The sequence below is a fragment of the Heloderma suspectum genome, chromosome 1 (assembly GCF_057233095.1).
Source record: "Heloderma suspectum isolate Gila_16-S chromosome 1, 16-S_ref, whole genome shotgun sequence".
In the NCBI taxonomy this organism is placed as follows: domain Eukaryota; kingdom Metazoa; phylum Chordata; class Lepidosauria; order Squamata; family Helodermatidae; genus Heloderma; species Heloderma suspectum.
In genome coordinates, this window is record NC_139458.1 from 99582467 (window position 1) to 99594574 (window position 12108).

At 42.6% G+C, this 12108-nt stretch overlaps 1 protein-coding gene across 1 annotated transcript in view; it reads left to right on the top strand.

Annotated features, from left to right (window-relative positions):
- NELL1 (neural EGFL like 1) overlaps positions 1-12108 on the top strand; it is a 673415-nt gene that overhangs the window by 214305 nt on the left and 447002 nt on the right. Inside the window, exon 12 of the mRNA XM_084852331.1 lies at positions 7578-7706. Within this exon, the coding sequence (XP_084708457.1) occupies positions 7578-7706 (129 nt within the window). The remainder of the gene's footprint in view (positions 1-7577; positions 7707-12108) is intronic.

The window sequence follows — 12108 nt, forward strand, 5'->3', positions numbered from 1 at the left end:
AAGATGTTGAGAAGTATGAATTTAATAATTCTGCTGCATGCAGAATTCTAATAACAGGGATTACAAATTTGCAAATGGTTCCTTCAGACATTACATTTTTTACTTGGAAACGGCTTTTTGAGTACAAAATACATGCGTGTAGTTTCACTTTTTAAATATGTAAATATATACTTTGATTTGCTGAAGTAACTAATTATCTGTATAATTTCAATATGAATAAAACAATAGTTCTGAAGAAACAAACATTATTTCTTTGTTTTTACATGGTTCATGCTGGCATCATCATAGAACCATTGTAGAAGAGGTATTCCCTTCTGTGTGGAAAGGAATGCCTTTTCTAAGATGTGCTTTCCACCTGCAATTTTTGTAAGCACGCATATTAAAAAGAAAAAACCATTAAAAATATGTTACTTCTTTTAATCGAGCTAAAAATATTTTGCCCAGTCTAACTGATGAATAAATGAACAATGCAATCCTATACCATGTCTACTCATAAGTAAGTTTTATTTAGTTCAGTGGGGTTTACTCCAAGGTAACCCTAAATGTTGTAGTCCTACTTAGTCCTTATATGTATTGGTGAAGCTTATTGTTCTGCTATTTTCGTGGTGGTGTTATCTAACGGAATAGTTGACTCAACAAACCTGGATGCTGATGAAAATGAATTTGCATTTCTCCCTAAGTTAAAAAGCTGAAGAATACCCAGCTTTTTGAATACTTCCATAGTAAATGATGCACAGTTTACCTGGGAATAGTCCTGTAGCTTGACAATTACTGCATTAGTTATTCCGTCTGAGGGCTAGTTCACACATAAAAGCCATCCAGTAATGTTCTCCAAATAATCTTTTCCTGATTGTCTCCACGTATAGGATCGCATGCAAAGTTACTTGTTAACCAAAAGTGTACCTTGTACACTCTGTTGTGATCATGCCAGTACTTTTGGAGTTGCAATGGTTATGTAAAATTCTGTGTGAGAATAGGTCAGTGGCGTTGGATCATAAACATATTTCTTCATATAATCCTATGGTCAGAAGGGATTGCATAAAATAAAGCATTTGGTTTCTATGTGAGAACTTTACCAATGTTTGCTTGGAAGTAAGTCACACTGAGTTCCATGGGAATTACTCCTAAGTAAGTGCATAGACTGCAGTTGAAGTAGCTTTGGAGAGTAGGTATTAGGTTGTTAAAGTATTTGAGTTTTAGAGAATTGTAACCGATACCTTGCGAAGAGAAAACTCCCTGGAAAAGACCCTGATGCTGGGAAAGACTGAAGGCAAAAGGAGAAGGGGACGGCAGAGGATGAGATGGCTAGATAGCATCACGGATGCAATGAATATGAACTTGAGCACGCTCCGGGAGAGAGCGCAGGACAGGAAGGCCTGGCGTGCTATGGTCCATGGGGTCACAAAGAGTCGGACACGACTGAACGACTGAACAACAACAACAACAACCAATACCTAATTGGAGGAACAATTTGGAAGGATATGGACCTAGCCAATTGTACTATTCTTCACCAATATGAAATGAGCTTGTCTACCTATTCCCTGAAGCATGGAATTTGATTACTGTTATAATTAGCTTAAAATGATAAATGGGTCATTGCACAGCCAAATAACTTAAAGCAAAATTTAATCTAGTGGAAGCAGTTGTAATAAAGACATAAGGATGCCCTCATCAAAGGAAAGCCAAGTGTAGAAAAATTGCACTAGCAACCTTGATGAAACTGGTGAAGTATTCAGCTGTAATATTTGAAGAAGGAATAGAGGTCACCCAGTCTGTCAATGTTCTAGAATTCAGGCTTTTTCAATGAAATTCCCCTTTTGAAAGTCTCTGATTCTATCTCAAATGTATTAAATAGTGTTTATGACCTCTATCTGGGTGGTGGTGGTGGTGGTGGTGGTGGTGTTCTGGACATCTGTTCTGAGTTGTTTGTTACTGTAGTATATGCTCATTTGCCTTGTCATCTGTGTTGGACTGAAATTAGAAGAACTAATATAAGGGTTTTATTTGTTCTTCAGAGAGCCCTACAGTGTGAAGACTTGTATTAGGCAAAACTTAGTTTTGAAAACTTGAGAAACTAAGGTTTTCAGTAGATGATATGGAAAAAATCTCACCAAAATAAATATGAGGTCTAAAACAAATTGACCCGCCTGAGTATTCCAATAAATATGTTTATGATATCCCAGTTTTTAAGAGCTTGCACTAAAAAAGGGAACACTGTTATTCTAAGCCCCAATTCTGCTAATCCTGCTTGTGAGTATGCTTCATTGAAACCAATGGAACAAGTTAGTAATGACTAATTTAAACATAATTGTTTTCATTGAGAATTTGTAATGACTAACCTTAGTTGAATTAGGTTCCCAATCTCCTTGGAGTTATTCAGCCTTATGCATAAGGTTCATTTTTACCCAGTGTGGAACAAAACAAACTTGAACCATGACCCTTGTAGATTAATGATTTTGATAGAAAAGTTTAGGTTTTGAATCCTTCCAATTTCTCTCAACAGTTATATGAGGTTGACCATTAATAATTTCATAGTGAAGAAGAATGTTACCAGGGGGCGTCTCCATGAGCAATTTACTGTGAGTTTGCTGCATTTGGAGGTCGTTCGGAGCACATGATGTTGTGGCCATTCCACAGCCACCCCGGAGTTTTGCACCGAAAAACCACGTTTTTCAGGACTACTTTTAGTCCAATTGTTTTCCTTAATTTGGCTTGTCTGTGCTTCTGTTGCAGTGGTCACCAACCCTCCGCATTTACTCTGGCATGTTAGCCCTGCCCAGGGGTGTGTGTTTCACCTGGCCATGACCTTACTCACCCCGGTCAAGAAGTGTTTCCCCAGTTGTTTCCCCACCTCTGTTTCCCCGATGTTTCTGCCATTTCGCGCATTGAACGGGAGTAGCTATACCCCATAACACTATAGCACTGTTGCGAAATAGTGCATTTGAACAGGAGTAGCTGTACCTGCTATTGCATTACTGCAGTTTTAGAGGGACAGTAATAAACAAAATTGCGGTGAATCGGGCATAGGTTGCAGAGGCAGGCATTAACACATTAGCCAAAGAAAGCAGAAAGGACGGAACAAGACGAGAATGGGAGGGAGGGAGTGCTAGGGAACAGCCTCTCTAAGTGATGACATGGATGAGGCTCCACCTGGTAGCCACTCAGACAATTCATGGTAAACTGCCGTGTGACCTGCTGAGAGCCCCAGGCTAGTTTTGGGATAATCCAGGCTTTCAAGCCTCATTCGTCCCCAGACAGAGCAGATTCGACTCCATTAAAAACTGCAGCAAAGTGGAGAGTGAACTAAACCTGTCGCCATGGAGATCCCCCACAGCTCTCGCCATGCAGATTTCTTTTTCAGCCCAGGTTACTGGGCCAAAGTGGTTGCCTTAACCAGTGAGCCAAATACATGTTGTTTATCGACTTACACAAAATTTGGGAAATACTAGGACAAATCAAGTGATACCCAAATGGACATAGTTATTCCTATCTCTAAAAATGCATGAGATTAAAATAAAAGATTCTTAATATTTATGCACTGCTATCAATGTACATGAACCATTACATAGTTTTATAAGACAAAAAAAGAGTTTCCTACATCAGGGACCTTACAGTCCAAATTTTCACAGGAGAAGAGGGAATGGTAACAAGGAATGAGTGTTGGCAAGTGCAGGCACACCGATTTAAGCTTTATTTCATTTGCATATGAGGAATGGAACTAACTTTTAGTAGCAATTAGTATCTATTGCCCTGACCCAGTAATGTACTGCAAGCGTGGCTGCTCTGATGCATGTAGAGTACATGCTCCCTTTCTTCCTAGAAGGAGTTTTGACTTTCAATGTTAATTTCAATGGATGCTGCAGCATGCGTATGCAAAAGAATCTGGTGGCAGAATACAGAACATGACCTCTGAAGAACGTAATGTGTGGGTAGACTCATATGGGAAAGAGGCAGTTCTTCCCCTGGTATCCTTGCTTTTGACCATGTAAGGCAGGGATGGGGAACCTCTAGTCTGTGGGCCAGATTTGGCCTGCCCAACTGGCCCATCCAGCCCACAGGATCAAGAGGGGGGTGGGAGATTGACTGAACTGCAGCTCAGCCAGCTATGCTTCTGCCTCACAGAGAAGGTGACAGAGGAGTGAAGCCAGCTGAGTCCACTTCACTCCACCTTTACTTTCCCCATGGAGGGAAGGCAATGGAGGAGCTAAACAGGCTGAATCCGCTTGGCTCCTCTCCCACTTTCCCCATGTGGGGATCAAGAAAAAAGAGTGAAGCCGGTACCTCAGTGGGATTATTTATTTTATTTGTACCCCGCCTTCCTACCAAAACGTGGCACTCAAGGTTGGGAAATCCTGGGTACAATGAAGCAGGCTCCCTGACTGAGTCACTGTCTGGAGGAGCGCTCCTCCAGGTGGAACCTTGGTCTCTGGCTTCATTCCACCTGGGCTTTCTGTGGCTGGGAAAGGCCCCCACAGAATCTCTACATGACCTTATAAAACAATTCCATGTAGATATTAATATTTCATGGGGATAAGGGAGACCCTTGCAGCAAGCTGTGAGACAAATACCATGCTATAGAACGGGGGTGGTTAACCTGTGGCCCTCCAGATGTTTTGGACTACAATTCCCATCATACCTCACCATTGGCTATACTGACTATTCAGAGTTGTAAGCCAAAACAGTTGTACAGTTGCAAGTTGCTCACTCCTGCAGTAGTCTCCCAACACATACTCTCTGCAAAACAGTATCCCACAGACCCATCCCTGCAAATTGACCCAGAAGATACCATGGTCTGTGGTGGAAAACAGGTCCAGATCCAGGGGAGATGACCCCCCTGAGCCCTCAACAGGCCCTTAGTTTCATTCATTCACTGGCCAAGGAGCAGGCTGGAGCCTTGGTTGGGGTGGCATCTCCTGCCCCATGCCTTCCCCCATTGAGGAGGTTGTGGGGCAGGCAAAACTGTCAGTAGGAGGAATCCCTGCTGCTATCTCTAGTCATTGATTGGAGATAACAATGTGGATTCCCCTCCCTGCTAGCTTTCAAGCATTTGGGGGGTGGGCTTCAAGGAGGAGGCTCACCTGAGGCCCCTGGCAAGCCTAATTGGCCCATGGGCCAGAGGTTCCCCATCCTAGCTACTGAGAGATTCAGGAGAACCAACAGGCATAAGTTGGTGTAGATCATCCTCTGGACAACCAAGACAGCCCTAGTGTCATGATTCCCTTGGTTCCCTCTTTCCTTAAGCACTCACAAACACACAAAAGGAGAGGCTTCAGTCTCATGCCTTTAATTCATTATTTACAGGTTCATTACAGATGCAAATCCTCGAAGACTCTGTGGCTACAAAGGAATGCCTCCGGGGGATTCAAATGGGATCACCAAAAGTTGCCTGCAGTTTGAAAGGGCGTTTGTCTGGCTAGGCTAACTTAGGGAGGGAGGTCCCACCCCTCGCCTGCTGCTTCCCTACATAGCCTCTCACACATTGCTAGCCGGTTTGAACGTCTGAGCTCTGCCCTGACATTTCCCTCTTAGCTCTGCGTCTCTGCCTGGTGTCTCTTAGGTCACAGACCGCAAGCCCCTCCTCCTCCTGCTCACTGCTTCTCACAGAGGGAGGTAAGGATGAAGCTTCATGCCCGGCCATCTGGGAGTTGGTAACCTGAGAAGCACACCTACCCATATCTGAACTGGCCTGTGAAAAAGCCTACCCCAGTTCCGGCTGCTCCTCTTCTGAATCTGAGCTGCTAACTATCTCCCTGTGTTCAGAATCAGTCCTGACAACTAGCTACAAAACCAGGCTGAAATGGGTTGTTGGCATCTGTATGCACCAACTGTGCTGGGGTTCTGAAGTTCAGGAGTATGTGATTATATTAGTGTGTTAATGCTGTAACCACAGATGCCAGTGACCTGATTTATACATGACTCTGAGTGCATAGAAGCCCCTGTAGATAAGATTGTTTTTTAAACACACGCACGTGCACAACACAGCTAGTGTTATGTTGAGACCATGTGCTAGGCCTCAGTAGTGAAACTGAAGGAAACGATGTCATTGTAACTGGACAGGCTTAAAAATTTAACAGTTGAACCTGCAAACTCTTTGTCTTGTGGAATAACTTCAACAAATAATACAACAAAAATTCTACAAATAATTGGATTCTCAGCAATGCAGTGTGAAGATATATAACCCGGGATATGGATTTCGTTTCATGTAAATCTTGCTTTGACAAAGTGTAAATCATATATAAAAAGGAGCAGTCTTGAAGGTTATTCATAAATCCTTGGTATGAATTCCCAAGAGTACATGAAGCAAGTAAAATTTCTGACGGTTAAGCTTTTTTTTTTTAAAAAAAATTACAGTATGATTTTTTAAAAAACAATTCTCCAAGAACAACAGTTAGGCTAGAGTGCTTAAAAGCAAGTTAATGGGGGAAAAAATAATGTTCTGATTCTGCATATAAAGGAAAAGGATGAAAGAAATAATATATTACAGACAGTTTTAAAAAGCATTTTGTCTCAATATTCAAAATGATATAGGCTACTGAAATGGAACACATTGCCCTGAAGAAGTTTATTTCTCAGTGCTTTTTATTTTCCAATTAAGTTACTTTCTCTTCAATGTCATCTAAATAAAGCTTTGGTTAGCTATTGCTATTAGCATATCTGCTGGATCTATATCTCTATTTCTTTTGAGTTGCTCAATGAGACGTACTTCTGAGTAGACATGTATAGGATTTTGCGATTTTGTTTTGTGACACTTTAAGCCTTAAATGTTTAGGGTTGTGCTCATTTAAGTGAATGATTTTTGTCAAATTCTTTTCATCCTCCTAGATCTACAAGGGAGGCCTTTGCCAATTTCTTGCATTGACAAATAAAAAGTAAACAGCTTTCATGGCAGTTGCACCACAACTATAAACCTCCCTTCCTGCAAGGTGTGGTTACATCAGTCTTTGGGCACTTTTAGGAAGAAAGTGAAAATGTTGGATCTGGGTAAATGGAGTCTTTAAGCTGCTGATGTTATGCTGTAATTTGTATATCCATATAAACATGACTGAACATGATCCTCTGTGGCAGAGGAGGGCAACTTGTGGCCCTCCAAATGTTTTGACCTACAACTCCCATCAGCTGTAACCAGGATAGCCCATGGTGGGGGAGTAGGCCATTTGCTGTAGGCCATTTTTGGACTAACTCCCAGAAGCCCCTGCCAGCATGGTCAATCGTCAGGAATGCTGAGAGTTGTGGACCAAAACATCTGGAGATCAACTTTCTGGCCAGCCCTGCTATAGGGGATTGAGTTATGCTGTGGTCCTGTTATTAAAAGAAGTGTGATGAATCCCAGAAGAAAATGATAGAAAAGTATCTGCATCTGTGTAAGCATAGATAATGAAGGGCACATGTAAAGAGTAGGCAAACTATATTATTTTAGTGTGGAGGGCAAATGGTATTCTCAGGGGGAAATGTATATGACTAACCTTAGTGCTAATTTAGGTTTCCTTAGATATATTAATTAGTTTTAGTGCTGATTTAGGATTCAGCTTTTTATTACTTTCAGTGTGATACAATAGTGAATATACTTCATATTTCAGGTCATAATTTTTGTGCACAAGGACACAGATGTGGAGAAAATTCAGAGTGCAGAAACTGGAACACACGAGCTACTTGTGAATGCAAAAGTGGTTATATCTCTGTCCAAGGGGATTCTGCCTATTGTGAAGGTAAATAATGTGTTCTGCAAAGTAACTTGATTGTAATCTAGTGAGAAATGTTCTGTTAAAACGAAGGCAGAGCAGAGTGTCTCATTATGAAGTTCAATCTTCATGGTAGAATAAATGATAATATCCCCATTTGATTTTATATCTAGAAAGTTCAGATGACCCAAACAGATGGAAAGTTCATTGTGAAGCTCCCAAGTGATTGACTTGCTTCTTAGCATGTTAAAAGTATAATCTTTCTGGCTATGATTGTCTTCGCAATATAAATTTAGGTCGTGCTGTTGCTTGGGCTAATGGCAAGGATGGTGTGCTGGATATTAGTGATCTTTCTGAGCTGAAGACCAAATCAATAACTGTTTGAGAATGGTATCACTAAGGTTTATGACTGCAGATGGTGTCTCAGGAGGTGTGAGGGGCTGCAAAAACTGGCTCTCTCCTAATATCAAGTTGATGGAAAAGCTATCTCTGTGGCTGAAGTGCTTATATGGATAATTGTTGCAAGAATATTTCTGTTTCACACAAAATCCTGTTGGATTACACATTAGTGAATTTCACCAGTGACGTTAGCCTGCTTGAGCATCTCTGTCTTTCCTGGCTGTCCTTGGGCAAGCTGGATCACCTATCATTTAGAAATTGGTTTTGTGTGGTTATGAGGAACATGCATAGGGATACCATCAGTCATATTCTTCCAACACTGAAGTTCAAAGTCTGGTTTTAAACCTAATGAAACAGTGCTTGGTTAAATCCCTCCCGCCCCCTACACACACCTGGTCTAGACTGTTTTTGTCTTCACTGTAATACTGTTAAGTACCTTAAATGGCTCCTTGAGTCACATTGGTAAGAGAATGGAAAGTCTTCACTTGGTGTTACAATTTAGAAAGACTCCATTTTTGTTGTCTCTAGCTTTGGTTTGGCTGAAGCAAGTGTCTGAAAAAGCCTAACTTTCTCTTCTGTAGTGCATGCTCTCTGTCCAGTATCAGTTGGTCAAAATTGCTGACTGTCAATTTTGTAGCCTGCAACTTAAGAACATACGAATATAAGAACAGCCATACTGGATCAGACCAAGGGTCTATCTAGTCCAGCATTCTGTTCACACAGTGGCCAACCAGCTGCCCACGGGAAACCCACAAGCAGGACATGAGTGCAACAGAATCCTCCTGCCCATGTTTCCCAGCGACTGGTGTACATAGATATACTGCCTCTGCTACAGGAGGTAGCATATTAAAATAACAATTTAAAATAACAACCAACTACCCCCAAAAGCCCAAAATGCTTTTGGTGCTATGACATTCTAAAGCTTGGATTAAATTAATGGCTTGAAAATGTTGTGACGTACCACATTTTTCCCTTTGAATTTTGGAAGGAAAGAAGGGAAGGCAGATGCACAGGAACAAAAGAAAGAGGAGACCTCAAAGAACAATAGATTATAGCCTAAAAAAATACTCCTCTCACTGTACAGTGGAGGCCTTCTCTCTCATTCTCTGGCACTTTGGGTTGCTTCTGTCAAAGTGTGGGAGAGAGGAAGCATGAATGAATCATGCTATCATGATCCCTGGGCTCTGGCAGCGAGGACAAGGAGGCAGCTAGATCAGGAGGACCAGCAGCACAAGTCAAGGTGGTACTGAACCCAACACAGAGTTGGAGCCTATCAGGGGGGCCTTGAACTAGAGACCCTTGAATTGGGTCCCTTGGAGACAATGCTCCATGACCCAGATTCCCTCAAAGAACTTGCCCTGTTTGCACCATGACCATGGGTCTCACTCTGTCTAGTACATGCTTACTAGCAAAGGCAATGCACAAGGCATGAACTGACTGAGAGGAGACTGGTTACAAGGCTGCAGGCCAGAGGATGACCCATTTAAGGCTTTCCAGTCTTTATGAAGAGGGTGGAGCCCAGGAGAATGAGTGGCTTAAGAGGGGTATAGGGCCCCAGTTGACCTTCCGACCTTATTGGAGCAAGTAGTCTAGAGGTCCTGCAACTCCAGCCTGATCTGCTTCCTGATTCCCAGACAAGACTGACTATGGCTGAGTTCCCCCTTCCCCCAGAATGTCCTCTTACCCCTTGGGCTCCCATCACAATCAAGACAGGACACATGCTTCCTCTCCTCTCCTCTAGGTAATGTCCAAGAGAGGGAAATTCTTATATTGTCTTTTGGGAATATATTTTTTTAACTGATGACATAGATAACACGTGTTCTCCCGAATTGCATGGGGTGCGATGATATTGATCTGCTTAGTCACTTCTGAAGAATGGCTTTAAATGACCCTGGTTGAATATTTATCCTTGTTTGCTCTTTAACAAAAGTTATATTATTGAATCATTTTTCTGGGAAACACAGCACCTTCCAAGTGTTTTGCATTGTACATGTATTAATGTGAAGAACTGGCACTTTGCCTTGTATATTTGTTTTGTTTTATTTTATCTACTTATGGCACTGATGTTTATGAGCTTCGACATCATGGGTCTTTTCCTTTCTTGAAAATGCTTTCTTGAGAATTATATCTGAGATGCATACCTTCCTTCTATGTCTGAGATTGAGAAGACGTGACATGCTTGACAAGGTATTAAGATATAGTGCAGGAACAGGAAGAAAGACTAAGGACTGTTCAATAGAGAGAAATTTGTGGGTATCTGCTCTGCTTAGCTGATCTGAAAACTGATTATTTCTCATATGTATGTGGACTGAAAATGACAAGTATTGAGTGACACATAAGGGCAAATTTCAAATTGCAATAGTAATAGAAGTTACAGTATTGCTGGCCCATTGGGTTAAAATCCAACATAACTCTTACTTAGAGCAGACTCACTGAAAAAAAATGGGACTTAAGTTAGTCATGACTAACTTAAGTCCCTTCATTTCAGTGGATGTACTCTAAGTAGGCCTTCTGTTGGATTTTACTCATAGCTTGAATCGACTTGCTTGAAGGAGTATTGGTTGCACATGTTATACGATATTAACAGAGGCAAGTACATTATGAAAACTCTCTGTACAGCAGAGATTGTGAGCAAAAAATTGCTCTATAGATGCTACAGTGACTCCTTACAAATCAATAGAAGATAATAAGGCTTTTTGGCAGCAACAGTTCAGTATATCATCATCTCTACTGTATATTTCTCCTTGCCATCTATTCCCACTTTTTAATTTAATGTATGTATTTTCCCTTGAGCATGCAAAATAAAGCTAGAGCAACATTTTGAAAACCCCTTTCCCTGGATTTTGTTTAACCTGACAGCAACTTGTCTAATGCTGAAAGTGTCTTGAAAGTGGAGGAATTAACATCTGTCCCTTTGTCATGGTCAGATCACTTCCTGCTGAGGTTTAGACTCCTGGCGGCCTTTCCCCTCTGCAAGGGTGGGGGACCTATTAAAATGGTCCGCCCCCGGAGATTAATGGATTCCGATGGATTCCAGAGGGCTCTGGGGGATTTTCCTGCTGGTATGGCTGGTGCTCCTGTCGAAGCCCAGGTCGCTCTGTGGAATGCAGAGATGACTCGGGTGGTTGACACGATCGTGCCCAAGCGCCCTCTCCCTCTGAGCAGAGCCCGGCCAGCTCCTTGGTATACACCTGAGCTGAGGGCAATGAAGCAAGAGGGGAGACGGCTAGAATGCAGGTGGAGGAAAACTCGTGCTGAGTCTGACCGAACACAGGTAAGAGCCCACTATCGAGCCTACTCTGTGGCGGTGAGGGTGGCAAAGAGGCAGTTCTTTTCCACCAGCATTGCATCTTCTCAGTGTCGTCCAGCGGAGCTTTTCCGAGTGGTTCACGGCCTGTTACATTCTGGGCCAGGGAGAGAGACGGTGGAACCCTCGGTAGCACGCTGTGACAAGTTTGCGCGGCACTTTGAGGATAAAGTCGCTCAGATTCGTCATGAATTGAACACCACCATTAATGCAGTTCCATTGGTAGAGGCGTTCAGAGCACCGTCTGGTCCAGTTTTATTGGATGAGTTTCAGTTACTGAGGCCTGAGGATGTGGACAAGGTGCTTGGCCAAGTCCGATCGACCACTTGTGTGCTTGACCCTTGCCCTTCATGGCTTATTAAATCAAACAAGGAGGGGTTGTCTGGCTGGGTCCAGGAGGTTGTAAATTCCTCCTTGAGAGAGGGAGTGGTGCCTGCTGCTTTAAAAGAGGCAGTAATTAGACCACTCCTGAAAAAGCCTAACCTGGACCCAGAGGATGTTAACAATTATAGGCCAGTGGCCAACATCCCCTTCCTGGGCAAGGTGCTTGAGCGGGTGGTTGTAGGACAGCTCTAGGCACTGTTGAATGAAACGGATTATCTAGATCCATTTCAGTCGGGCGTCAGGCCTGGTTTTGGAATGGAAACTGCCTTGGTCGCCCTGTGGGATGACCTCTGCCGGGAGAGGAACAGGGGGAATGCGACCCTGTTGATTCTCCTGGAC